Source organism: Sprattus sprattus (genome assembly GCF_963457725.1).
Source record: "Sprattus sprattus genome assembly, chromosome: 10".
In the NCBI taxonomy this organism is placed as follows: Eukaryota; Metazoa; Chordata; class Actinopteri; order Clupeiformes; family Clupeidae; genus Sprattus; species Sprattus sprattus.
The window spans coordinates 15,462,204-15,483,107 of NC_137908.1; the positions used below are offsets into that span (position 1 = coordinate 15,462,204).

General features: G+C 41.9%; 2 protein-coding genes across 2 annotated transcripts; both read right to left on the reverse strand.

Annotated features, from left to right (window-relative positions):
* Positions 1-5,614: 5,614 nt before the first annotated feature.
* Positions 5,615-10,525, reverse strand: LOC308371144 (Krueppel-like factor 15). The gene is made up of 4 exons (XM_080845940.1): positions 10,443-10,525; positions 10,083-10,297; positions 8,284-9,304; positions 5,615-7,934 (listed from the first exon to the last, which is right to left on the reverse strand). The coding sequence occupies exons 3-4, from the start codon at positions 9,234-9,236 to the stop codon at positions 7,766-7,768; spliced, it is 1,122 nt and encodes a 373-aa protein (XP_080702066.1). The 5' UTR covers positions 9,237-9,304; positions 10,083-10,297; positions 10,443-10,525; the 3' UTR covers positions 5,615-7,765.
* A 3,496-nt stretch (positions 10,526-14,021) lies between these two features.
* Positions 14,022-17,345, reverse strand: slc45a3 (solute carrier family 45 member 3; the record flags this gene model as incomplete). The annotated part of the gene is made up of 4 exons (XM_080846075.1): positions 14,022-14,420; positions 14,869-15,134; positions 15,420-16,238; positions 17,189-17,345. The coding sequence occupies 4 exons, from the start codon at positions 17,343-17,345 to the stop codon at positions 14,022-14,024; spliced, it is 1,641 nt and encodes a 546-aa protein (XP_080702201.1).
* Positions 17,346-20,904: the final 3,559 nt, after the last annotated feature.

Here is a 20,904-nt window from a genome sequence, read left to right on the forward strand (position 1 = left end):
CATTGTAAGCTGCATGGCAGTTACATAGCAGACTCGTTGATCACAATGTTCCTGACTGTAGGGCAAATATGGAGAGGTGCACCATATAGGGCAAACGACTTCTGAATCGTCAAACCTTTGTGAAGCTATCTTTTGTCTTATGGGGGTTCATACTTTTTATCTAATTAAGAAAGCATGTGAGCTTGTTCAGGCTGCGGGGAATGGATGCTTGCAGCTGTGTGTACAAACACCTTAAATTAACGCAAAATCTGCTCTGCCTCTGACTCATCTTTGCCCAAGCGAGAGCAGAACACCAAAGCAACACGCCTCCCACACACTGACAAAACATAACATTCATGTAAGGTGGACTATCTGCTGCTAAAACGAAATGTGTCATTGCATTAGCAGAATAGTTTTCAAGAGATTTGCAGATGAAGACCCCATAATCTTAGACTAGTCTGGGGATAACGATTTGTCGTCTGATAATGTACTGTTACATCTGTAACCGAAGAGGTGGTTACTTACAGTGATCTACAACTGTTCCTCATGCAGTCAAACGGGCAATGGGAGTATTACCCGTCAGGCCGTCATACATTAGTAGTTAATTTCTAATAACTTTCGTGCGGCAAATTAACACGTCAAAAAAGTATGCAAATTATATGCGCGTTACCATTAAGGTAGCGCTAGCTTAAGATACCTTTGCCGTTCTAACTTAACTTTGCTAGCTAGCTAGCTTTTTAACTAACAATCTGTAAAATTCAATATAACAACAATGGGCTATATGGCTAACCATCTATTTAACTGTGCGAAAGTTGTTAATAGAACTAGATAGCCGGCTAAATTAACAGAATATATAGCACTGCAAGGCAAATTATATGGCTAAACAGCTAGCCCTGGCTAGTTGCATCTTGTAGAAACACTGCTTGCTAGCTAGCTGCGGTGCAATTTGACAACATAATCGCCCCGGTGGGCAGACTCGTGAAATTCAGTTGCCCGTCTTCGCGGAGCCTGACTTACCGTACTAGCCGATGTTGTTGATTCCAACGTGTTGATTCAAAAGTATGTTTTACTAAGATGGCTACATTTTTATTTCCTGATCTGCAGATTTGCATTAGCGTTCGCCGTGAAGACAGCGGTCAAGTTTTTGAGTAAACAAATCTACAAAAAAATGTTTGAAATCCGTAGCAATTGTTAACAGGAACAAATCTCTCAGAACAGGAAATTATGAGACTGCTGAGATCACTTCCTTTTTTGTTTGCTAGTACTTTCATAAATATGCTTTTAGCTCCCTCCGTGGTCATTTGAAGGCGCGTTTCGTCTGCAGGTTGGAGACGGGGGGCTGGGCATGAGCCGCGCAACGCGAGCCAGAGTTGCGATTTACGTGTGGTTATGAATATTTTTTCTGATTCCTCGGCTAATTTAACAAATTACACCTCGTTGTCACCGAGATGTCTTCGTTGCTAGTGGAAAACTGCGATAGACTACTGTGCTGCGTGGGGGATTAAATCTGCGGCTTGCTTGGTCATTGCACGTGTGGGATTATAGTTGATTAACAGTTTGGTTTGTGTGATCGCGATATACATTTTGGTCTTTATTTTATCTCTAGGATGTTGTCTCATCCTTATCCTTTTATTTTGAACATTTTGACAATAGATAATTATTATTATAGACACATTCTGTAGGCTATATGTTGACATTAGGGGCTGTGATCAAATTATAACCCGTTGTTTAGCCTACACATGTAGTGTAGTTATATTTTTCTTAATTTCCAAACATCCACTTTCGCATAGTTATGGGATTGAGGAAGCTGTCAAATAACTCCTATATTGTAAATGATTCATTTCTTCTATCTTTTTTTTATTCTAACTATCTGGTAAATATAGGCCGTTGTGCTTTAAGTAGGCCACTTTCACTAGTCCAGTAGTCACCCAATGCCGTCAGGGGTGACTGGCTCTGAAGTCCTGGGCTGAGGTCACTTGAGAGAAAGCAGGGGGGAATACATGAAATATGGAAGATCTTCATCCAACTTCAGTGGCCTCATCTATGTGCTATTGGCCTTTTGCTGCAGAAATTACATTACCTCTGACCTTCCTAAATGAACATTTGAAGTATGTAAATTAGGGTGCATCATTTGCCCCAATGTTGGAAATTGAACTTGTACCCAAATTTAAAATGTGACAATTTGCTTTGCCATCTTTCTTCTTGCAATGGCTTATCTGCCATAGTGACAAAGTACTGACAAGTACCACAGGATACAATATCTGGACTATGTAAGATAATTGTGTGACAAGATGTAAGACGTAAAGATACTTCAAGCTGAAAAGACTGCAACCAGTGAAAGCCAGTTAATGAAACTCAAGTCTGTTGACTGTTGTTGTACACCTGGCGACCTGACCCGATCTGACCTGAGTCTGACCTGACCTGTTGACTGTTGTTGTATAAACTGAAATCCTTTGAGAACACTTGAACACCTGGCGACCTGACGGACAAGTAAACTGTTCTGTTCTATTTTTATGACACCGAGACTACCTTCACCTCTGGTTTTTATGGATATTGCGATGACAAAATGCAGAAAATTTAGACAAAAATGCAATATCACAAAAACCAATGAAGCAAGTGATATAAAACCGGTATCAAAAGATGCATAATAGCCACATTTATATTCAACTTTCATTGACACCATAGGGCTAAATGCATTATTTTTTAAGTTACTTGAGAATAACTGATTTTTCCCTTTGTCCGTATAGGTAACAACTTTAGAGGCTTGGTGGACCCCTTAGACATTATTCAATCCAGCAAATATTTCACAGATTTTCTTTTCATTAGTATTGTCACATTTTAAATTTGGGTACAAGTTCAATTTCCAACATTGGTTGTGAACACTAAACAATAAACATTTATGAAATAGAAACTAATAGAAACTAACTCATGTGTGGGATTATAGTTGATTAACAGTTTGGTTTGTGTGATCGCGATATACATTTTGGTCATTATTTTATCTCTAGGATGTTGTCTCATCCTTATCCTTTTATTTTGAACATTTTGACAATAGATTATATTATTATAGACACATTCTGTAGGCTATATGTTGACATTAGGGGCTGTGATCAAATTATAACCCGTTGTTTAGCCTACACATGTAGTGTAGGCTAGTTATATTTTTCTTAATTTCCAAACATCCACTTTCGCATAGTTATGGGATTGAGGAAGCTGTCAAATAGAACAGTGAATGACAAACAGAGTTGTGCATGCATAACTAGCTTTATAGTTTATACATCTATACATTATTTTTTCCGGTAAAACGTCTCTAAACCAATGGTATTTGAGATTGGGTACTCAAATAAAATACATCCTTGTGATTGGACAACTGTAAACAACATTTTCAGTACCATGGGAACGAAGATTGAGTGAAATAGAACAAGAATGTAACCAGATACGTGACCAGTCATGAGTGACCGAAATTTGAATGGACCGTCACCAAACATGATGGCAACCACAGCAGATTACACCTACATTTTGTGTTTTATTTCAGAAATATCGCCGCATAAATTAGCATAAATTCTTTATTAATAATTTAAATTGAGAGAATTATTTTTCAAAATCTATTCTACATTGATTCTACATTCATCACCCTTTAAAATGAATCATAATATATGGTGTTATGTTCAATATTTGCAGAGATATCCAAGATTTACAAAAAGTCACTAAAAATTGTCAATTTTGGGGCAGTCACCAAAGAGTTATTTTAGTAAGTGTAAAAAAATGAGTCTAGGTACAGATTGATTTTCAAAATATTTGAAAAAAGTGTAAAAAAATGAGTCTAGGTACAGATTGATTTTCAAAATATTTGAAAAAAGTGGGGCAAATGATGCACCCTAATGTAAATAGATCCCTAACCTCAGCACCACCAGGGGGCGAGTCGCTGCATAGACATGGTTAACACACAACCCATTGATTACATCGGAATGTATGGTTCATTGTGTGTAAACGGTTCACCTGCTCTGACCAACCCTGACTTCATACAGTAATTAACCTGTGAAAGACCCTGTCATTTCACTTTCTTTGGACGAATTTGGAATTCATATTCACTTTCTTCATGTTATGCATAGGCCTACACTGTTAACTTGTGACTGTTTAGATTGTATAAACTATAAAGCTAGTTATGCATGCACAACTCTGTTTGTCATTCACTGTTCTGGAGAACAACACAATACTTATGTCTGCAGCTCACCTGCTGACAGTTAATGTGGTTAATGTGGACAGTTAATCTCCAGAAAATGTCAGATGTTCTTGTCAGACAAGACAGGATAGAGAACAAATAACTAAATAAGGAGGTTCAACATCATGTTGCTGTCCATTCAAAGTAAATTCATATCCTTGGTGGATGTGTTTTGCCTTGTATGATGCAGTGTCTTGAGTAAATAATACTGATTCTAGTGATGTAACGAGTGAGTGTGTATACATAGAAGGAAACCTCTACATTTAAAACCAGTAATCAGACTACATGAGGGCCATCTGAACACATAGCCTTGTCCCTGGCTTCAGATAGACTCTGGTTTGCTGCCCTGAAGTTGTTCTCTAGCACCGATAAATTACTGAGTTCAGACAGACCAGGGAGCTGTCGAGGCTCTCTGGTGATAAAAAAGACAAAGAAGAGCGATAAAAAAAGCAAATGTCGACTCAGTCCTGAAGGCTTTTCTGTGACCCATTTTCCCAGCTGTAAACTATTGGGAGGAGGGTGGACCCGAGGTTCCATAGGGAGCGTCCTGAGTGCTGTTGGGAAAAGAGGAAGAAGAGACCCCCTGTCTCTGCTCTCCAGATCTAGATCTAGTCGTACCTCTGCCCTGGGATGACTGGATGCATTTGAACCTGTTTCAGACGGCTCTGCACACGTATTTTTAGTGCTGCGGTGGGGGTTGATGTTAGGTCAGTGTAGGGAGCGGTGGCCACACCTTTTCCAGCTCACTGTGAAATGAAACATACAGAGAGCAGTTTGGCACAAAAAAGCCAGACATTCCAGTCCAACAAGCATGCTAGGCTTCTACAGTGCATTTGCTCCCTGCAGCCAACATCACACAGAACACTCCCACATATTTCTGCTCGGCAGCAACTTATTCAGTCCGACACAAACTGGCATTCTCTTCTCTCAAACCCACTGCATTCTATTCTATTTTCTGGCACTCTTAGGACACTTGAGCTGTGATCGTATGAATAATTCACGCCCAAAAGAGGGAGTCTGTAACAACACAATTATAATGGTTTCTTTTTGTAACACTGAGCCTTCAACTCCTTGCACACCTATACAGCTCTTCCCCTCCTTCACCAACAAAAGAACCAAGGCAGGTCTGTCGGCCTCAGTCCTTGGACGACATTTTCATTACGTGTTAAGAGCTGGTTCTCAAAGTGTCAGAAAGGCAACTGAGGAAGCAGGCCAACGAGTTGCGTTTTCTCTATGTTATGCAACAGGTACAACAAGCTAGGGACTGTTGCATTCATTGGTGAAATTCTAGCTTCATTGTATCGGTGTGTCAAAACTCCACCACATACCAGTTTCAACCCGAAAATAAAAAAAATTGTAACCTTCCAATGCAAGTGTTTTTCATTTTTTATTTATCATACATAGGAAAATAGCATTTGACATGTTCAAAAATAGAACCTATACTGTTCTTCACCATCTCTACAGTAGAGTGGCTACATCTGATGGCTTTGTTAATGAGTACAGTTAAACTGGGCAGCATCACAATCCTGGTAAGGCAAAGAAAAAAAAAAGGTTCTGAGGGATTGCATTCAGCATTTTGATTAGTATCGTAGAGTAAACGCATGAATACTTCTTGTCATTTCTTCCCAAACATATGGTGATGAACGATCCAGAACCTTTTAAGATAGGTTAAAAGTGCTATTCCTATATCAGTCCAGTTGTACACTTTGACACCAGGAGCCCCCATACATGGTTCCATCTCCATCACACAGACCTTGTTCATAGACCAAGTGGAGATTATGAAGATACAACACTTAAAAAACCTTCCTGCCATCAGCTAAGTGCACTTTTCAGGTTGCAGTGATTAACAACAGTTTCCCTCAAGGAGTCCCAGCAAGGCAAGGACATCTACTACTCCGGGAACAAAACCATGATTCATCAAGGCAAAGAAAAAAGCCTTGACATTTTCTAGCTTTCCGTTACATAGCTTAATCAGATACAAGTTGCCAAATAGCTTCATATCGACATGAAACGATCAGCTGCCAGACCATGAGTCAGTGTACATAATGAAGCTGTCTTTATCAGCCTACCAGAAACTATGGACGTTAACATTGACTAAACTAAAAGTACAAATACAATAAAAGAACATAATGGCGCATATGCAACAAGCATACACTGATATTATCTAACAATAAAGAAAAATAGCTTATAATTCATACAGTACTTGATTGGGACTCTTAGATGATGAAGTTCATCATCATTACCAAAACCATCCCACATGAGAAAGAGAGAGTATTATGGCCTTTTCCAGGGTGCTGATTTCAAGGGTCAGAAGGCATACGGACAGGACAGAAAGTTTACAGTACAAGAAATACCTTTAGGGTGGACCTGGGGGTTTGTTTGGACATGGAAACCTCAGAAAACAAAGACAATAAAGAGGTTAAGGACACTCGGGCAACAGCTGCTGAAGAGCACTTTTTCACTATGAATGGGCTCTATAGAGGAAACGTTCTTGCGGAGGAGAATACACTTCTTGGGATTGCATGTTAAGAAGGTGAGTGTACTAGTGCATTAGTCCAAGTTTTTATTTGAACAACCGTACCCGACGGTCACACAAGAGCTTATTTGTGAAACTAAACCCATTTTTACTTATTTATGAGTAGTAGAGGTCACATGGTTTTGAAGACTGGAGCAATGTTGAGATGATCATTTTTGTAAAAGCAACCTTTGTTGCTTTACCTTAAAAAACAAGGTACTCTAATGCATTTCTCTTTTAGTGCAATCAATGATACAATTTAATGTGTTCTTCACCCACCTCCTAACTAATTCTGGTGGTCTTAAGCTAAAATCTGGTAGACAAGCATCGACATGGCATGTTGCCTTGTTTTTTCACTATCGATTAAGTTTCTGCCATCTCGTAGTGCATGGAGCTTGGAATTGGCAAACAGATTTGAGTCTCTGCAAAGCCAGCCTTCAACAGAGCACCATAAAACCAGCTATACCATCAGTCCATCATTTTAAGGTTAGTGCCTTCAGCGCTAATTCACTAAAACAGTTTAAAATAATTGCGGACTGATTAGTGTTCGGTAAAGTGTTTAGTAAAATTCTACTCTTTCCTACTGATTGTGCTTAAAGCATGTCCCAGAAATGAAAGAGCCAATGTAGTTTTTAAGGGCCGTTATAGATGTTGATGGTTTGTTTCAGACTCACAGATGTTGCCATTGCTGAGTTTTAGCAGATGAAGACAGACTGAGAGACAGGCCGCTGATGCAAATGCAAATGCCTCTGCCAAGAGTAACTCACAAACCTGCTCCGAGCTTAAAAAAAGAAACATCACATCCCTAAGCGGGTTCAAGTTAGCTGGCTGTAGCACTGCAAAACAAAACAAGCTAAAACATCTGGTTTACCCTTTACAAATAAGAGGAAGGGGGATGCAGACTTTTTTTTTAAATACAAGAGCACCTTGGAGATATATTGTTACTGTCATTTCGTTATTGTTGTTGTCATTTTGCTGGGCTTCCATTCAGAGGAGCACCAAGGCAAGGCCTGCAGAGTGGCCTGAATCTCAGTCCAGACCCGAGAGACCACTCAGAAGCTGGCCCGCACCAGACGCCCGGGCCGAGGGCTGCGATGCACCTTGGTGTGTTTGGACAGGTGGTCACTGCGGGCAAACTTCTTGTCGCAGAAGGTGCAGCCATATGGCTTGACCCCGGAATGGGAGCGTCGATGGCGTGACAGCTCGTCAGAACGAGAGAACCTATGGGCAGGGGAGGTGAAGAGAGATGACAGGGAGATCCACTTATTAGTGCATATTATGACATGTTTATTATTAGTGGTATTACTGTTAGTTGTAGTAATAGGCTTTAGTCGTAATAGTAGTATGCTATTTAGTAGTAATAATAGTATGCTACGGCCTGAAAAAGGTTTAGACATAAACCCAAAACCAGATGTTGGCTATACATTTAATTGTGCATTCAGATTTAAATAATTGTTTTCAGGCTTGAGGCCTTTTGTGTATTTTGTAACTTCCCCTATACACACATGCCACAAAATTTAATTCAGAACAGGCCTATTAATAATGTATAATGTAAGCATGGCATGGGTACCTCCAACCACAGTCAGGCCAGCTGCACTGATATGGCTTCTCTCCCGTGTGCCTGCGAAAGTGGGCCTTCAAGTGGCTGCTCTTTGTGTACATCTTCTCACAGCCAGGGTGCGAGCACTTGTGCACGCGTAACATTTCGGAGGGGGGCCTGGGGGGTCGGGGAGGAATGGCTTTCACCAGGTTGGCCCCTGCCACTCCCACTGCCCGCACAGTCAGGGGCAAGGGGGCGATCTTCACATACTTCTGGTCTGGCCCGCCCGGGAAAGGGAACAGGGTGGATGTTGGCCCTTGTTGGGTTGACAGCACCATAAAGTTCTGGGCATTCTGGACCCCCACCAGCAGGTGGGCCACACGCAGGCCGGGGGGGCTGGGGGCCAGCGGCTGCAGCTGGAGGAGCACAGGGGAGCCAACCAGCACAGGAGCTGAGGGGGAGGAAGGGACTGGGGGCACCGTCTGATCTGCAGGTGGGCTCGGAGACAGTGAATCAGCAGAGGCGGAGGGAGGAACGGGGCTCGCCTCGGGATCCTCCATTTCCTCCTCCTCCTCCTCCTCCTCGTCCTCCTTGCTCTGGCTGTCGGCTGCTCCCAGACGCCCCTCCTTCACCTGCTCCATCTTCTCACGCAGGAACTCCTCGATGTCCTCCAGTGTGGGCGCAAAACCATCTGTCAGGCGCAGGCCAAAGTCTGGCGGCTTGTCCTCTCGGCCCGCACTAGAGGAGCTTAGGTAGAGATGGAGCGTAGAGGTGTGGGCCCCTCTGTATTCCTGCTGCTCCCCTGGGCTGCAGCCGAGAAGGACCCCATTCTCCCCAGGGGTCTTGGGACTGGAGCAGAGGGCCACACTGCTGGCATTGCTGCTCTTGCTCCCTTCCACACTGTTCAATGGAACGGTGGCGAGGGAACCATCCCTTTGTGAGTCATTGTCACTGGTCACCACTTTATCACTTACTGAGACCATTTGTCAAAGTCCCAACCAAGGGGAAAAGATGGTAAAGCACACCAGGAAGGAAATAATCCTTGTCGGCTCTAAAAAAAAAAAATCACATACGAGATGAATTATCTGTTGGGCATTCGTGTATCATTAAAAGCCATAAGTACACTCTTAAATGGCTTCCGTATTACCATGTTTATACTTTAGGAATTTAGGACAAAAAAAGCACATCAAATTATAACAATGCTACCACTGAATTTAAGGCCTACATGACCTCATCGGCTTGCAAAGCCATATGGGACTGTTGTTTGTAGTTTTCATAGAACATACAAGCAACTATACGTTGCCTAATTTGTTTAAAGACAGACAAATTGAACCTTTGTGATTTGGGTGTCAATTAGTTACCTATAGGCTAATGGCACATAAAGTCTATACTGGTGGCGTTAACGTTACATTTGTAACAGAGGATTCAAAGCCACATTATATCTTGTAGGCGTGCTGATTTAAAAGCGTATTTTATCTGGCTTCTATATCCATGCAAAATTATAGCACACGGTCAACAACGGACAGCGTTAAACCTAAACTACTGGCGGTTTCACGTCAATGCATGTCAAGGAACTCAACTCACTAGGGGCGAAGAAACCAGCTAACTCGCAATTAATGTTAAAGCCCAAGCGAAACATACTACATATGCATGTGTCGTAGGCCATGTGCATGACCACGTTTTCGACTCCTTTAGATATTAACTGGTCTCAAGTTCCTTCAACAGGGTCATCGAAATTCTATTCCACGTTCTGACCGATCCCCATCAACAACCACCACGAAAGAAATATGCGCATACACCAAAAACAGATCTTCTTTTTTTTTTTTTACCTCTACTCAAAATGTAGGTGTTTCTCTTCAAGGGATAAATTATGATCCACGGTCTCGAAGGTTTCCCTCGTGTTATGCCTGGTAAAAACATCGTCCTTGCCACGGTTCCATGTTGGCATTCTTCACAGGCCCATCACATGACACGCATTGCAATACACTTGTAGGCACGGATCCTATTCCGCCCCTCCTATTGGCTAGACGGGCGGAGGCTCGCCCTAAAACAAGACATATAATTGGTTCAACCCTCGACTCAATGTTTGCTCTCAGGAAATATAGATGAGTTTAAACATTTTGACAACACCGCCACGATTGACACTATCGTTTGTAACTTTTTTTCACAAATCCACATATTTTACTTACGTTTGTAATCCGTACAATGTTGACAATTCACTTCGTATTCAAGTTCAGGGTGTATATCTAGATTGTCTCAGCGTTAAGATGAGAGTTCTTGCAACGTGTTTGTCATAGCATTGCTTTGGTATGGGTGGGTGTGGCGATGAAGGGTTGGTCAGCCCTACTGGCATCCTTTCTGTGTTAATTACGCATGCAGTACGTCCACCAACAGTAATTGACAGCAGACAACAGTTAGCTTGAAAGGGTAACTGTAAGTGGTTGACTTCTTGTGTGGATCATTTGACCTACAGCTGTCATTTAAATGTGTTTATTACAATGAATCCGTACTAATTACTGAATGCTCACGGATTGTATGTCTACCTTTTAGCATTCAGTAACTAGTACGGATTCATTGTAATAAACACATTCAAGATCAAGAATCAACAATTACTTTATCCTAACATTGACATGACAAACCAGTGCCATGTCATATTCACTTGCAACATGTACTAATAATATAGCCTATAGCCAATATCACAGTGTTTTAATCATGATGATTGACATCATACATATGTATGTGTCTAGGAAAATAATACTGTTATTATTGATATCTTGGTCTACTACTGAGGTTCTAGGTTAAGCCAAAACCATGATTAACCTATCTTAATTTAGTTCCCCCACATTCCATTTTACCCAGTGACTGATTATGCACATTGTGGTTGGTAGTTCAGTGCTCAGGTGGGCCATCTCCTGGGCCTTTCTGTGTGGAGTTTGCATGTTCTCCCCATGTTCACAAGGGGTTTCCTTCACTAAGAACCCCAACAGAAAACACATGCAAAATAACAAACTGACCAAAGATAAACAGTTCACTTGACCTGGTCCCCTAGTGCTACAAGCTGCCCACTGCTCCTGGGGGGTCCTTGAGGAAGGACGATCCAGAATGGTAAAAAGCAGAAAATAAATTCACCGTGACCTTGGTACTCTTTGTAAATTGCAGTGTCTAAATGGACCAGGTGCACAAGAATGCATTGGTTGTCAGTGCAAGACATACACTGTAAACCTGAACAAGTTCAGAGAACTCAAAACTTTTGATGTAACCGATTACATAAGAAAATTTGAGTACATATATATATATTTTTTTAACTAAACTTAACTCAAAAATTATACATCGGCTATACTGATTTTTTTTTTTTAAATCATTTTCATAATTTTTGAGTTCTCTGAACTCATATTATTCCAAAATTGTAAAGGATTTAGCCTTGTCAGATATTTGTGTTTCTCTGGGTCTTTCGCAAAGTAGTTATTACCCCCTTACAAGTTTTTTAAAGGGTATCTTCCTTACGTCCCAACTTTTTGCGCAAGCTCTTACTGTAGAGAGAAGTGTCATTGGTCGACCGCCTTCCCAGTGTTGCCACTGCATTTACATCTACATCTGTGATTTAGCAGGCGCTTTTATCCAAAGCGATTTACGAGGAATTTTGCATTTATAGATCAGGAGCAGTTTAGGCGTTCACACTTATAAACTTGGAGAGGAGGAGTGGGGAATCGAACTAGCAACCTTCCAACCTCTGGATTACTAAACGACTCCTCTACCTTAAGTCTGCTGTCTCCGTCTCTCATCAGAAGAGCTTTGCAATGGTGTTCTGAACGACGTTGATGACGTCAGATACTAAAATTTCTTGAGTTATCAGGCAATGTTAACTCAAACAAATACATTCCAATACAATTAAAACGTCTGCACTTGCTCAGAAAACGAATACATTTTAGGTTGGGTCAACTAAATACCAGGTTTTAAGTACTGAATTCATAATGTTAATGAGTTAGTAGAACTGTCTGGGTTTACAGTGTAGAGAGTATTTAGTTCAAAATTGTCCATAGCAGTGAATAAAGTGCAAACCAACTATAAACAACTATATAAAAAAAACTATACCATGCACCTTTACTCCTAGAGTCATGACACATTATTTGTAACTCATTTATTCGCTAGATGCGTTTTCCAAAACCACTGTGAGTTAGAGTGAGCTACAACAGAAAATACCTTAGAGAGAAAAACCCGGAAAGAAATTCCGAATAAACAGCCAGTCAGGTATTGATATCTAGTGGTGAGGTGGTAAAGAGTTGAGCAGCATAGTAAGACATTTAGGGCCTATTAGAGGAAATGTAAATGATCAGGGAACTAAAATGTAATCATTGAACTCTTGCTTAACTCCTTGGTTTCTTAAACAACTGTTTTATCTCTTCATAGCAAACTCTGAAAAAAATAACAATACAAACTGTATTTAAAAAGTCACACTTAAGTTCAGAAGTGCTAGGCTGTACAAATGGTCTTAAATATTCTCCTGAGTTAACTACCACTGGCAACATTTCAACTTCTCCTGAGGTGACTCATTAGAAATTAGTTAATAAATACATTGTGAATATATTTTCAATGTCATATATATATCTGATATCAGATTGTCAGACTATCCTGGAATTAAAACACCTGATCGATAAAGGGATTAAAAAAAAGAGGAGGAATCCTTCATTTTGTTTCCACAGCTAGGCTGCATGACAGAGGACTGGGGACCGGTGTGGCCTCCATTTAGTCTTGTGAGGTGCGATGTGACTTCAGCGCTTCAAGATGGGACATCGCTGTCCGGAGACAATACAATGAAATTGTGGACAAAAAGCATGTTGAAGATCCAGCCCCACCTTCAGGAGGCATTTGGAGAGGTTTAAAAATTCCAAATGCTGTAGTCATTCCCACCAACATTTTGTCCACATCTCACCATACCTCATGTGATGAACAAGACATGTACATCTTGTCTCACAATACTATACTCCAGGTAATATAACTGGAGTGAGGTTAACCACACAGGGAGGTATATTACCGTTACCTTCATTACCTCCAGCAAGGAGGTTATGCGATCGGGTCCGTTAATTTATTTATTTATTTATTTATTTATTTGTCCGTTTGTCTGTCTGTGGACAAGATTTCTCAGAAACTACTGGACGGATCTGTCTGAAATTTTCACCAGAGGTGGATCTTGGTCCTGGGACATCCCCATTCAAATTTCAGGATGATCCGGATCTGGATTTGTGTACCTCCTTGCTGGAGGTCAGAAATCTCGGATTGCTCTTGTTCACCTTTGCTATCATTATGGAAACAGCATTACAACAAGGTTATCTCATAGAATAATCCAACACCTGAAAAGGTTATACAATAAGTATAAAATAAATACAGGGGTTTATTTATATTAGCACTTTGCATTAATATAGTTTAAACCTATGACCTAACCTTTGAACTCCATTCAAATGCCAGACAATTGAAATTGTAAACAATACACTTAAACATTCACTTTGGTTTAGAGCAATAATTTGGTAGTTTTGTTTTAAAGCTGGTATAAAGGGTGTGTATATTTTGGTTTTCAGAAAAGAGGTATGGGCTCCCCCTATATTACAAAAATCTCAGAATCCTGAACATTTACCGACAATACATATGCCAGACTTTTATTTTAAGCCTTTGATGGCTTGAGAGCTTTCAGTTTGTTGTTGAGGTAGACTGACTATGCAGGTGTGATGCTGCAATGTCTCCCCCTCACATCTTTGCTCTGACATACTTTTATGTCAACTGCTGCATTTCTGAAGCAGCTCCATGTCTTTATGGTCGAATATAATACGTGATGAAAGCACCACCGCCAGCAGACTGAGGACGCAGGAGCTGGCCATGTAGGCACCCACGTTGTGGGTGAGCTGCACCAGTGAGCCCATGAGCAGGGAGGGCACCACCTGGGAGAGCAGGTAGGCACTGTCCAGCAATGCCAGGTCCAGACACATCCCTCTGGAGGTGCTGGGAGGGGGCAGGTCCATCTCTGGGAGGGGTAAATGGAGGATACAAGCGGAAGGAGAGGGCTCCACCAGATCAGTAGGCACTAAGCCTGGCATGCCTGCTGGATGTCGTTCACTGTTGGAAGAGGTGTCCTTGCAGGTCTTTGCAGGTTTTCTCACAGTGCTAGGGAAGAACACCTGCAATATCCTATATAGTTTACCTTCAGGTTTGTGAAAGAGAACATTCATAATATTCTCTTGTTGTATTGCTGACTTCATGGGTAAGCTCTATTGTATTGTTTATTGTCTTGGAAGGGTCATGGGTAACACTTGTCACTCTCATAACATCATGTCAACATAACCATTTCAAACATGACCTTCCCTATACTTGATGTTGATGTACAAAGCCATACATAGCTTATATCACATGCTATTAAGCTGTCATAACATCATACATTATTAAGGACAGCAGTTGCCAATATGTATGGTTATTGACATTGTCTGTCATATCTACTGCATCTGTCATGACGTGTTAATGACATGTTTATGTTTGTCTTAAGATGGAGGAGTAAAGTAAAGTGCTACCATTCCAATGCTTGACATTGCAAATCAGAAGATGCATTTAAGAGTGCAGGAGAGAGCTTACCGGTTTGTTTGAGTGATACAGACAGGTGAGGGTATAAGGCAGCACCTGCAGAGTGCAGAACGTGAAGCCAGTGGCAGCAGCCATGAGCGTGACCAGGACAGTGTTGTGGGAGAGGGTCATGACTGCCGTGCTAAAGGCCAGCAGGGCCGCGCTGCTGAGGAGCAACGCCTTGGGCCCCACACATGCCAGTAGCCGTTCCATCAGCAGGGAGCAGCAAACCGCCATCAAACACTGCAGGAACAACCCAAAGCTAGCCATGCGCACACCTGCAGCAACCACACACACACCTATATTAGTCATTGGCCCCACATGACATGTACACATACTGACCCTCTATCAGTGAAAACTGACACCACACCCATTAAATCTACATTTTGACTAGGAATTGACTATTGCTTAATAGACTTTTATAGGCTACACTATAAATAACCTCTGAATGATGAGGTTTTATTACTAAAGTCAAATCAAGTCTGGAATATGAAATGTATGTTTGCAACTGCAGTGTATAAAGTAACAAAGGGCGATTACTATGTCCATCTTCGCCAACCTACCCTCCTCATAAAGCAGCCTCCCTTTAGACCCTGGCTTTGCACTGGGCTGGCCGTTGTACAACCTCTCTCCCAGAAAGTCGGTGTAGAAGAGCAGAAAGCACTCCATCCCCATCCAACTGCAGAGATCAGCCAGGAACAGCCGGCGGAGAACCTTGGGCATGTCCCGATACATCTTGCACAAGTGTGGCAGAACAGACAACAGGCTGCCCACGGTGCTGCACAGACGATGGGGAGCCAGCAAGGGCATCAGTGGGGCACAGCGGTGGCAGGCCTTCCTGCTTTTTTTGCCTCCATTCCCCTTCCCACTGGCATTCACACTGACTGCCAAATCCTCTGGGATCATCACTGTGCTCAGCATACACCCCAGGAAGATGAGAGTGAGCAGGGCGTAGATGAAGGTCTCCTGGCTCCCTATGTAGTTGGCTGTTGCTCCGGAGTTCCAGTTGACGGCTGGCAGCAGGAAGCCCAGGCAGCCGCCCAGGCTGAGCATGAGGGAGAATACTGTGAAGGCCCAGCGACTCTCCTGCTCGCCAGGGAACAGGTCGCTGACCAGCGCCTCCATTGGCGTGAAGCAGGCCTGGCCACAGAACTGGAGCAGGATGATGCCCAGCACAAGCAGGGAGACCTCCAGCCAACGGGGGCGCTGGAAGGCCAGCAGGGCAGCCAGCGTGGTGGCGTGAGGGATGAGCACCAGGGCCAGCAGCACGCCCACACTCAGGGCCCAGATGAAGGGACGCCGCCGACCAAAGCGGCCCCTCCAGCTGTCGCTGGCTGAGCCGATCAGAGGTACGAAGATGAGACCCAGCACAGGCCCCACACCTATGGGAACAGATGTGATGAGTATTTAGCTATTACGGCCAAAAGAGATTATCTTACATGCACAAAGTCAGGGTGAAAAAAGCTACTAATGTCGAGCTAAAATGAAATCAGTTTATACAGCACTTATGACAACACTGGGCCATTTGGTCAATTGTTTTGCTACCTCAATTGAAAGTTGCCGTGGATACCAGCTGCTGCCAAATAAGTAAATATAAATATAGAAGTTAGAATGAGTTCAAGTATAGGTCTAGCTTTTTCTATGTTTTGACCTGTCAGAACCACAAACCTGTAATTTGAAATGATCTGCAAACTTGAGACAACGTGTCAGACTTTTATTTTACGACCAAGTCCCAATCATGAAAATGTGATAAACACAACAAATAATATGAAATGTGTAGGATGAAGCATATGAGATGCTGATTATAACTGCTAGACTTTGACCATGATTATAAAAGCAACATTTGTTTCTGTTTTTTCTGTTTACCACTAAGCTGCCTCTTCACGTTAGCCTGACTCATACAAGTAAGTGAGACTGTGAATCTATATATGGAACATTTTGTGGAAAAAATAGACCATCTCCCTTTCAACAGGAATCACAAACCCAGACATGAAATTGATAAATGTAATTTTTTGCCAAACATAAGATCCATATCCCTAAGGTTTAATGTCAATAGCATCTAATATTTGTTTTGCTCCAGAATGACCAATAAAACCCTATCTGTCACTATAGCGACTACAAGAGTTCCTTTTCCCCCTTCACAGTGTCAGCTTGTTTTCCGAGGAAGCCTGGAGTCACCCTGTCACTTCTAACATCTACTTTTGTACTCAATGAGAACTCCATCTGGTAAATTAAATTATATGTTTTGACATAAAGCTGTTTTTCTCTTTGTTTGTTTGTTTGTTTGTTTCTTTCGCTCTCTTACTCGCTCTGTCTTCTGTCAGCTACTCACCCAGCACCATGGTCATGTAGCGCTCTTCCAGGCCTGCCTCCAGCAGGAGGGGGGGGATGTAGATGGTGCCCACTGCCAGACACACCTCCAGGCCGCATGTCATCACGTTGACCAGGAGCAGCAGGGAGAAGTGACTACGCATGGCCACAGCTCTCATCTCCTCTGGGCCTCTCCCTCTTTGGGCCCCGGCCAAACTTCCTGTTTGCTCCTCACAGGGGCGAGACCCAGGGAGAAGTCTGTCTGTGCGCTGCTGCTGCTGCTGCTGCTGCTGCTGATGATTTTAAGAACTGAGAGGAGAGCTTGCGATTTCCTTGACAGTAACATAGATGGTGATTTCCCATGATGCCCTAGCCAAACCATGCACATGTGAAGGAGAGCTGGGGTGCTATCCACACATAGTCGGGTTGTACCTCGTGTCTTCAAGAATCTTTGAAAATGCCCTGTATCTACAAACTAATCCTGTGGAAAAATGAAGCAAGATATGTTGTTAAATGTTTTATTTATTTCTTCTGCTCTTTGAACTATATTGATGACATTTAACTGCTGAATAGGCATAACTCATGTGGATGACAACTGACACATTGAAATCCAGTATTACTACTTTCTGATTTTCTTTACATTCACATTTAGTCATTTAGCAGACACTTTAATCCAAAGCAACTTACAAGGGTGTATACACATTATTTTTACATTTACACTGATGGCACACTGCACATCAGGAGCAATTAGGGGTTCAGTGTCTTGCTCAACGCTTCGACAGGGTATCGAACTAGCAACCTTCTGATTACTAAACGACTTCTCTACCTATTGTCCTACTGTCGCCGCCAGCTGTTTATCTTTCTTGACAAACCTGTTCACCACCCAAAAGTTAGTAAAGTTTTTGTAATTCCAGGCACAAAGGTACCAGGTGAGCATACAAAAGAGCTGGCACTATGGAGAGCAACAAAAAGGTATGTGCTAAGGCAACTTCTACCCTTAAAGCTACAGTAAGGGATGGTCCAAGGCAAACACGTACAGAAGAAAAGTTATACGAACCAGCTTCAGATTAGAGCAGGTCATCCATAAGCCACTTCTCACAGAATGTTTAGAAGGTTCATTGTAATGAAGAAATAAAAAACATGGGCACACGGAAGAAGTGATCTGGTCCAATGATTATAGTGTTTTTATAGTGCAGCTCATATCTCTCACTGGCCAATGAGAAGCTATTTGCTCGACCATGTGTGGCTTCATTCGAATTTCCGCACACTGTATGAGGAAAAGGGTTTATTGTTTGTACAGTGACTGGCTCTACTGGAGAAGAGCTGTTGGTCACACAGACTTGGCTTGAGGTCATAATTAATTTACTAAAATAAGTAGATAATTAAATTTCTATTAACCAATCCATAACAACTATAGAAAGTGTAAAACATCTACCACATTCACACACACACACACACACACACACACACACACACACACACACACACACACACACACACACACACACACACTTGCGTACTCGCACACACATCCAAAGGCGATATTCAGGCTATACTACAGGTACTGAAAACAAAAAGTTTGTTAAGTTCTAAATAATTGTTTTATTTACATCCATGAATCACATATAAACTCCAATTTACTAAGAGAAGCATACTGGATGCACTTCAATGACATCCTGATAAATTCACTAAACCATTTATGAAGTGATGGAAGTACTCAGTAGGAAAAGGAACTTTAACTGTGCCTGGTAGATATTTACAACAACACACCTGAACAACAGGAAATGTTGACCAAGGAACACACCAGCAACAAATGGGAAATACATACTTTTCCGCAGCTCCGCTGGTCCAGCAGGAGTGAAGTCTACAGAGTGTCTGGAGTGTCTTCAGAGTGTCTTCGTCCCATGAAGCCAGGTCCAAGTTCAGCATGTGTGTGATGACTGGCAGCATCACTACGACTCACAGAGAGAAGGAAGTCAACATCTTGGAAGGGGAACGACTCTGAAACTGAAGACTCAGGACAAAAACGCCTCTGTGGATCTATGCCTTGAGGCTTTCAAACAGGATTTTCTGCACTTTCCGGGAGGAGAGCTAAAGAAGCAGGCAGGGCCAGGTGCGTGTTGCCTCACCTGTCAGTGCGAGAGAGGTGGAGCTCCTTTGGGTGAACCTGATGACGTCTGCGTCCCAACCCGTACCTCTGTTTATTAACTTTGACTAAGCATGATGCTGACATGACATGATTTAAGTCCGTTTTTTTTTTAGTTTCTTAACCTGATCAATTGAAATCACAATCAAGTACTCAGATGTGCTATAATCTGATCTGGGTTCACAAATAAGGACACTGCAATCCATAGTCTGTTAAAAAATCCATCAGCTAGTGTCAATCATTAGCCATCAAAACTGACAAATCCATAAAAACCTCCTAATAACTAATAACTGAAGTTAACAGCAACCCTGTACTTCTATACTTCCTTTAAAATGGACCTACAATGCAATGACTATGTTGGTTACCCTTTCACCTTGATATGGTTTTAAAATACAGTAAATCACATCTGAATTTTCTTTGTAGTACCACCGTGTCACAAGAGCACCCTCAGACTCCAGAACAGATAAGGCAGTTAGAATACCAAGGAGCTGCTGTCTTCAGGAAATTACAGCTCGGAAATGTGTTGCTTGTCTTCCGCTCCCAGCTGATTGCTCAACGTGGGCTTGTAAGTGTACTGTGATTAATCATTACAAAAACATGTATCAACAATCCCTGTTACGTTAGAGTTCTGAGATCGTCTGGCTACTTACACTGGTCACAGCACACACTGTGATAGAAAAGCAGCACTATGGCTGAGTGTGAGCTCTTACTGCCACTCAAGCAAACATGGCTTTTTCATGTCAGGGTCAGAGTGCAGACCCCCATCGAGCCCAGGAGAGGTGAATGCTCTGTCCGTTCACCAGACACACACACACACACACACACACACACACACACACACACACACACACACACACACACACACACACACACACTATTAGAACAAATCTGTTGCAGTATAGTCCCTGAAAAATTCAGTTTTTAAAGAAATAGTATCCAGATGAAACATGGTTTGGAGGACTACAGTAATAAAAAAGAAGTAACACCAAACAAATGAGAAACTTCAGCCAAATTGTATGTAAGATGTAATGACTTGTTAAAACCAATCTGACATTACCTTGGGATTGTTGCCTCCAACTGTGCTTTGAAAATGAAACTGGTTTAATTGCTGTAGCGAAACACTGAACTTCCTCTCAAGTTAACTTATGTGTGTTGACCACACAATTCAACGAAACTGTCAAAAACAGTTTTCGCAGACTTTTTGCTAGCTGTTCCTATTTTTCTGTGGCTTCAACAGTTGTGCTTTACTTTCCTGACTTGCACATTTTCACAAGAAAATGTGTTTTACAGTCTTCCTGAAATAGTAACTGAAATACAAATAATCTACAGATAATGTTGGGAAGATACTGATTACGTGTAGCCTAAATCAGTCAGGTTTCAAAAATCACATCATCATCATCAAAGCGTGATATGCAGGTATAATACGTTTCCAGTGCCATTACATGACTACAATATATATTTTTTAAATGGGTCATGATCAAAAGACATAGGGGTAACATTTTCAAGCAAAATAAAAACGAAAACAAAATAGGCGTCTTTATACAAAATAGCCACACACAATGACAACACATTTTCACACCTAACCTCGCTGA

Excerpts from the sequence above, each read along its gene's own strand:
- LOC308371144 (XM_080845940.1), bottom strand. The coding sequence starts at position 9,236 with ATGGTCTCAGTAAGTGATAAAGTGGTGACCAGTGACAATGACTCACAA. Across the intron at positions 7,935-8,283 it reads TGGCCTGACTGTGGTTGGAG|GTTCTCTCGTTCTGACGAGC; the intron begins GTACCCATGCCA and ends CCCTGCCCATAG.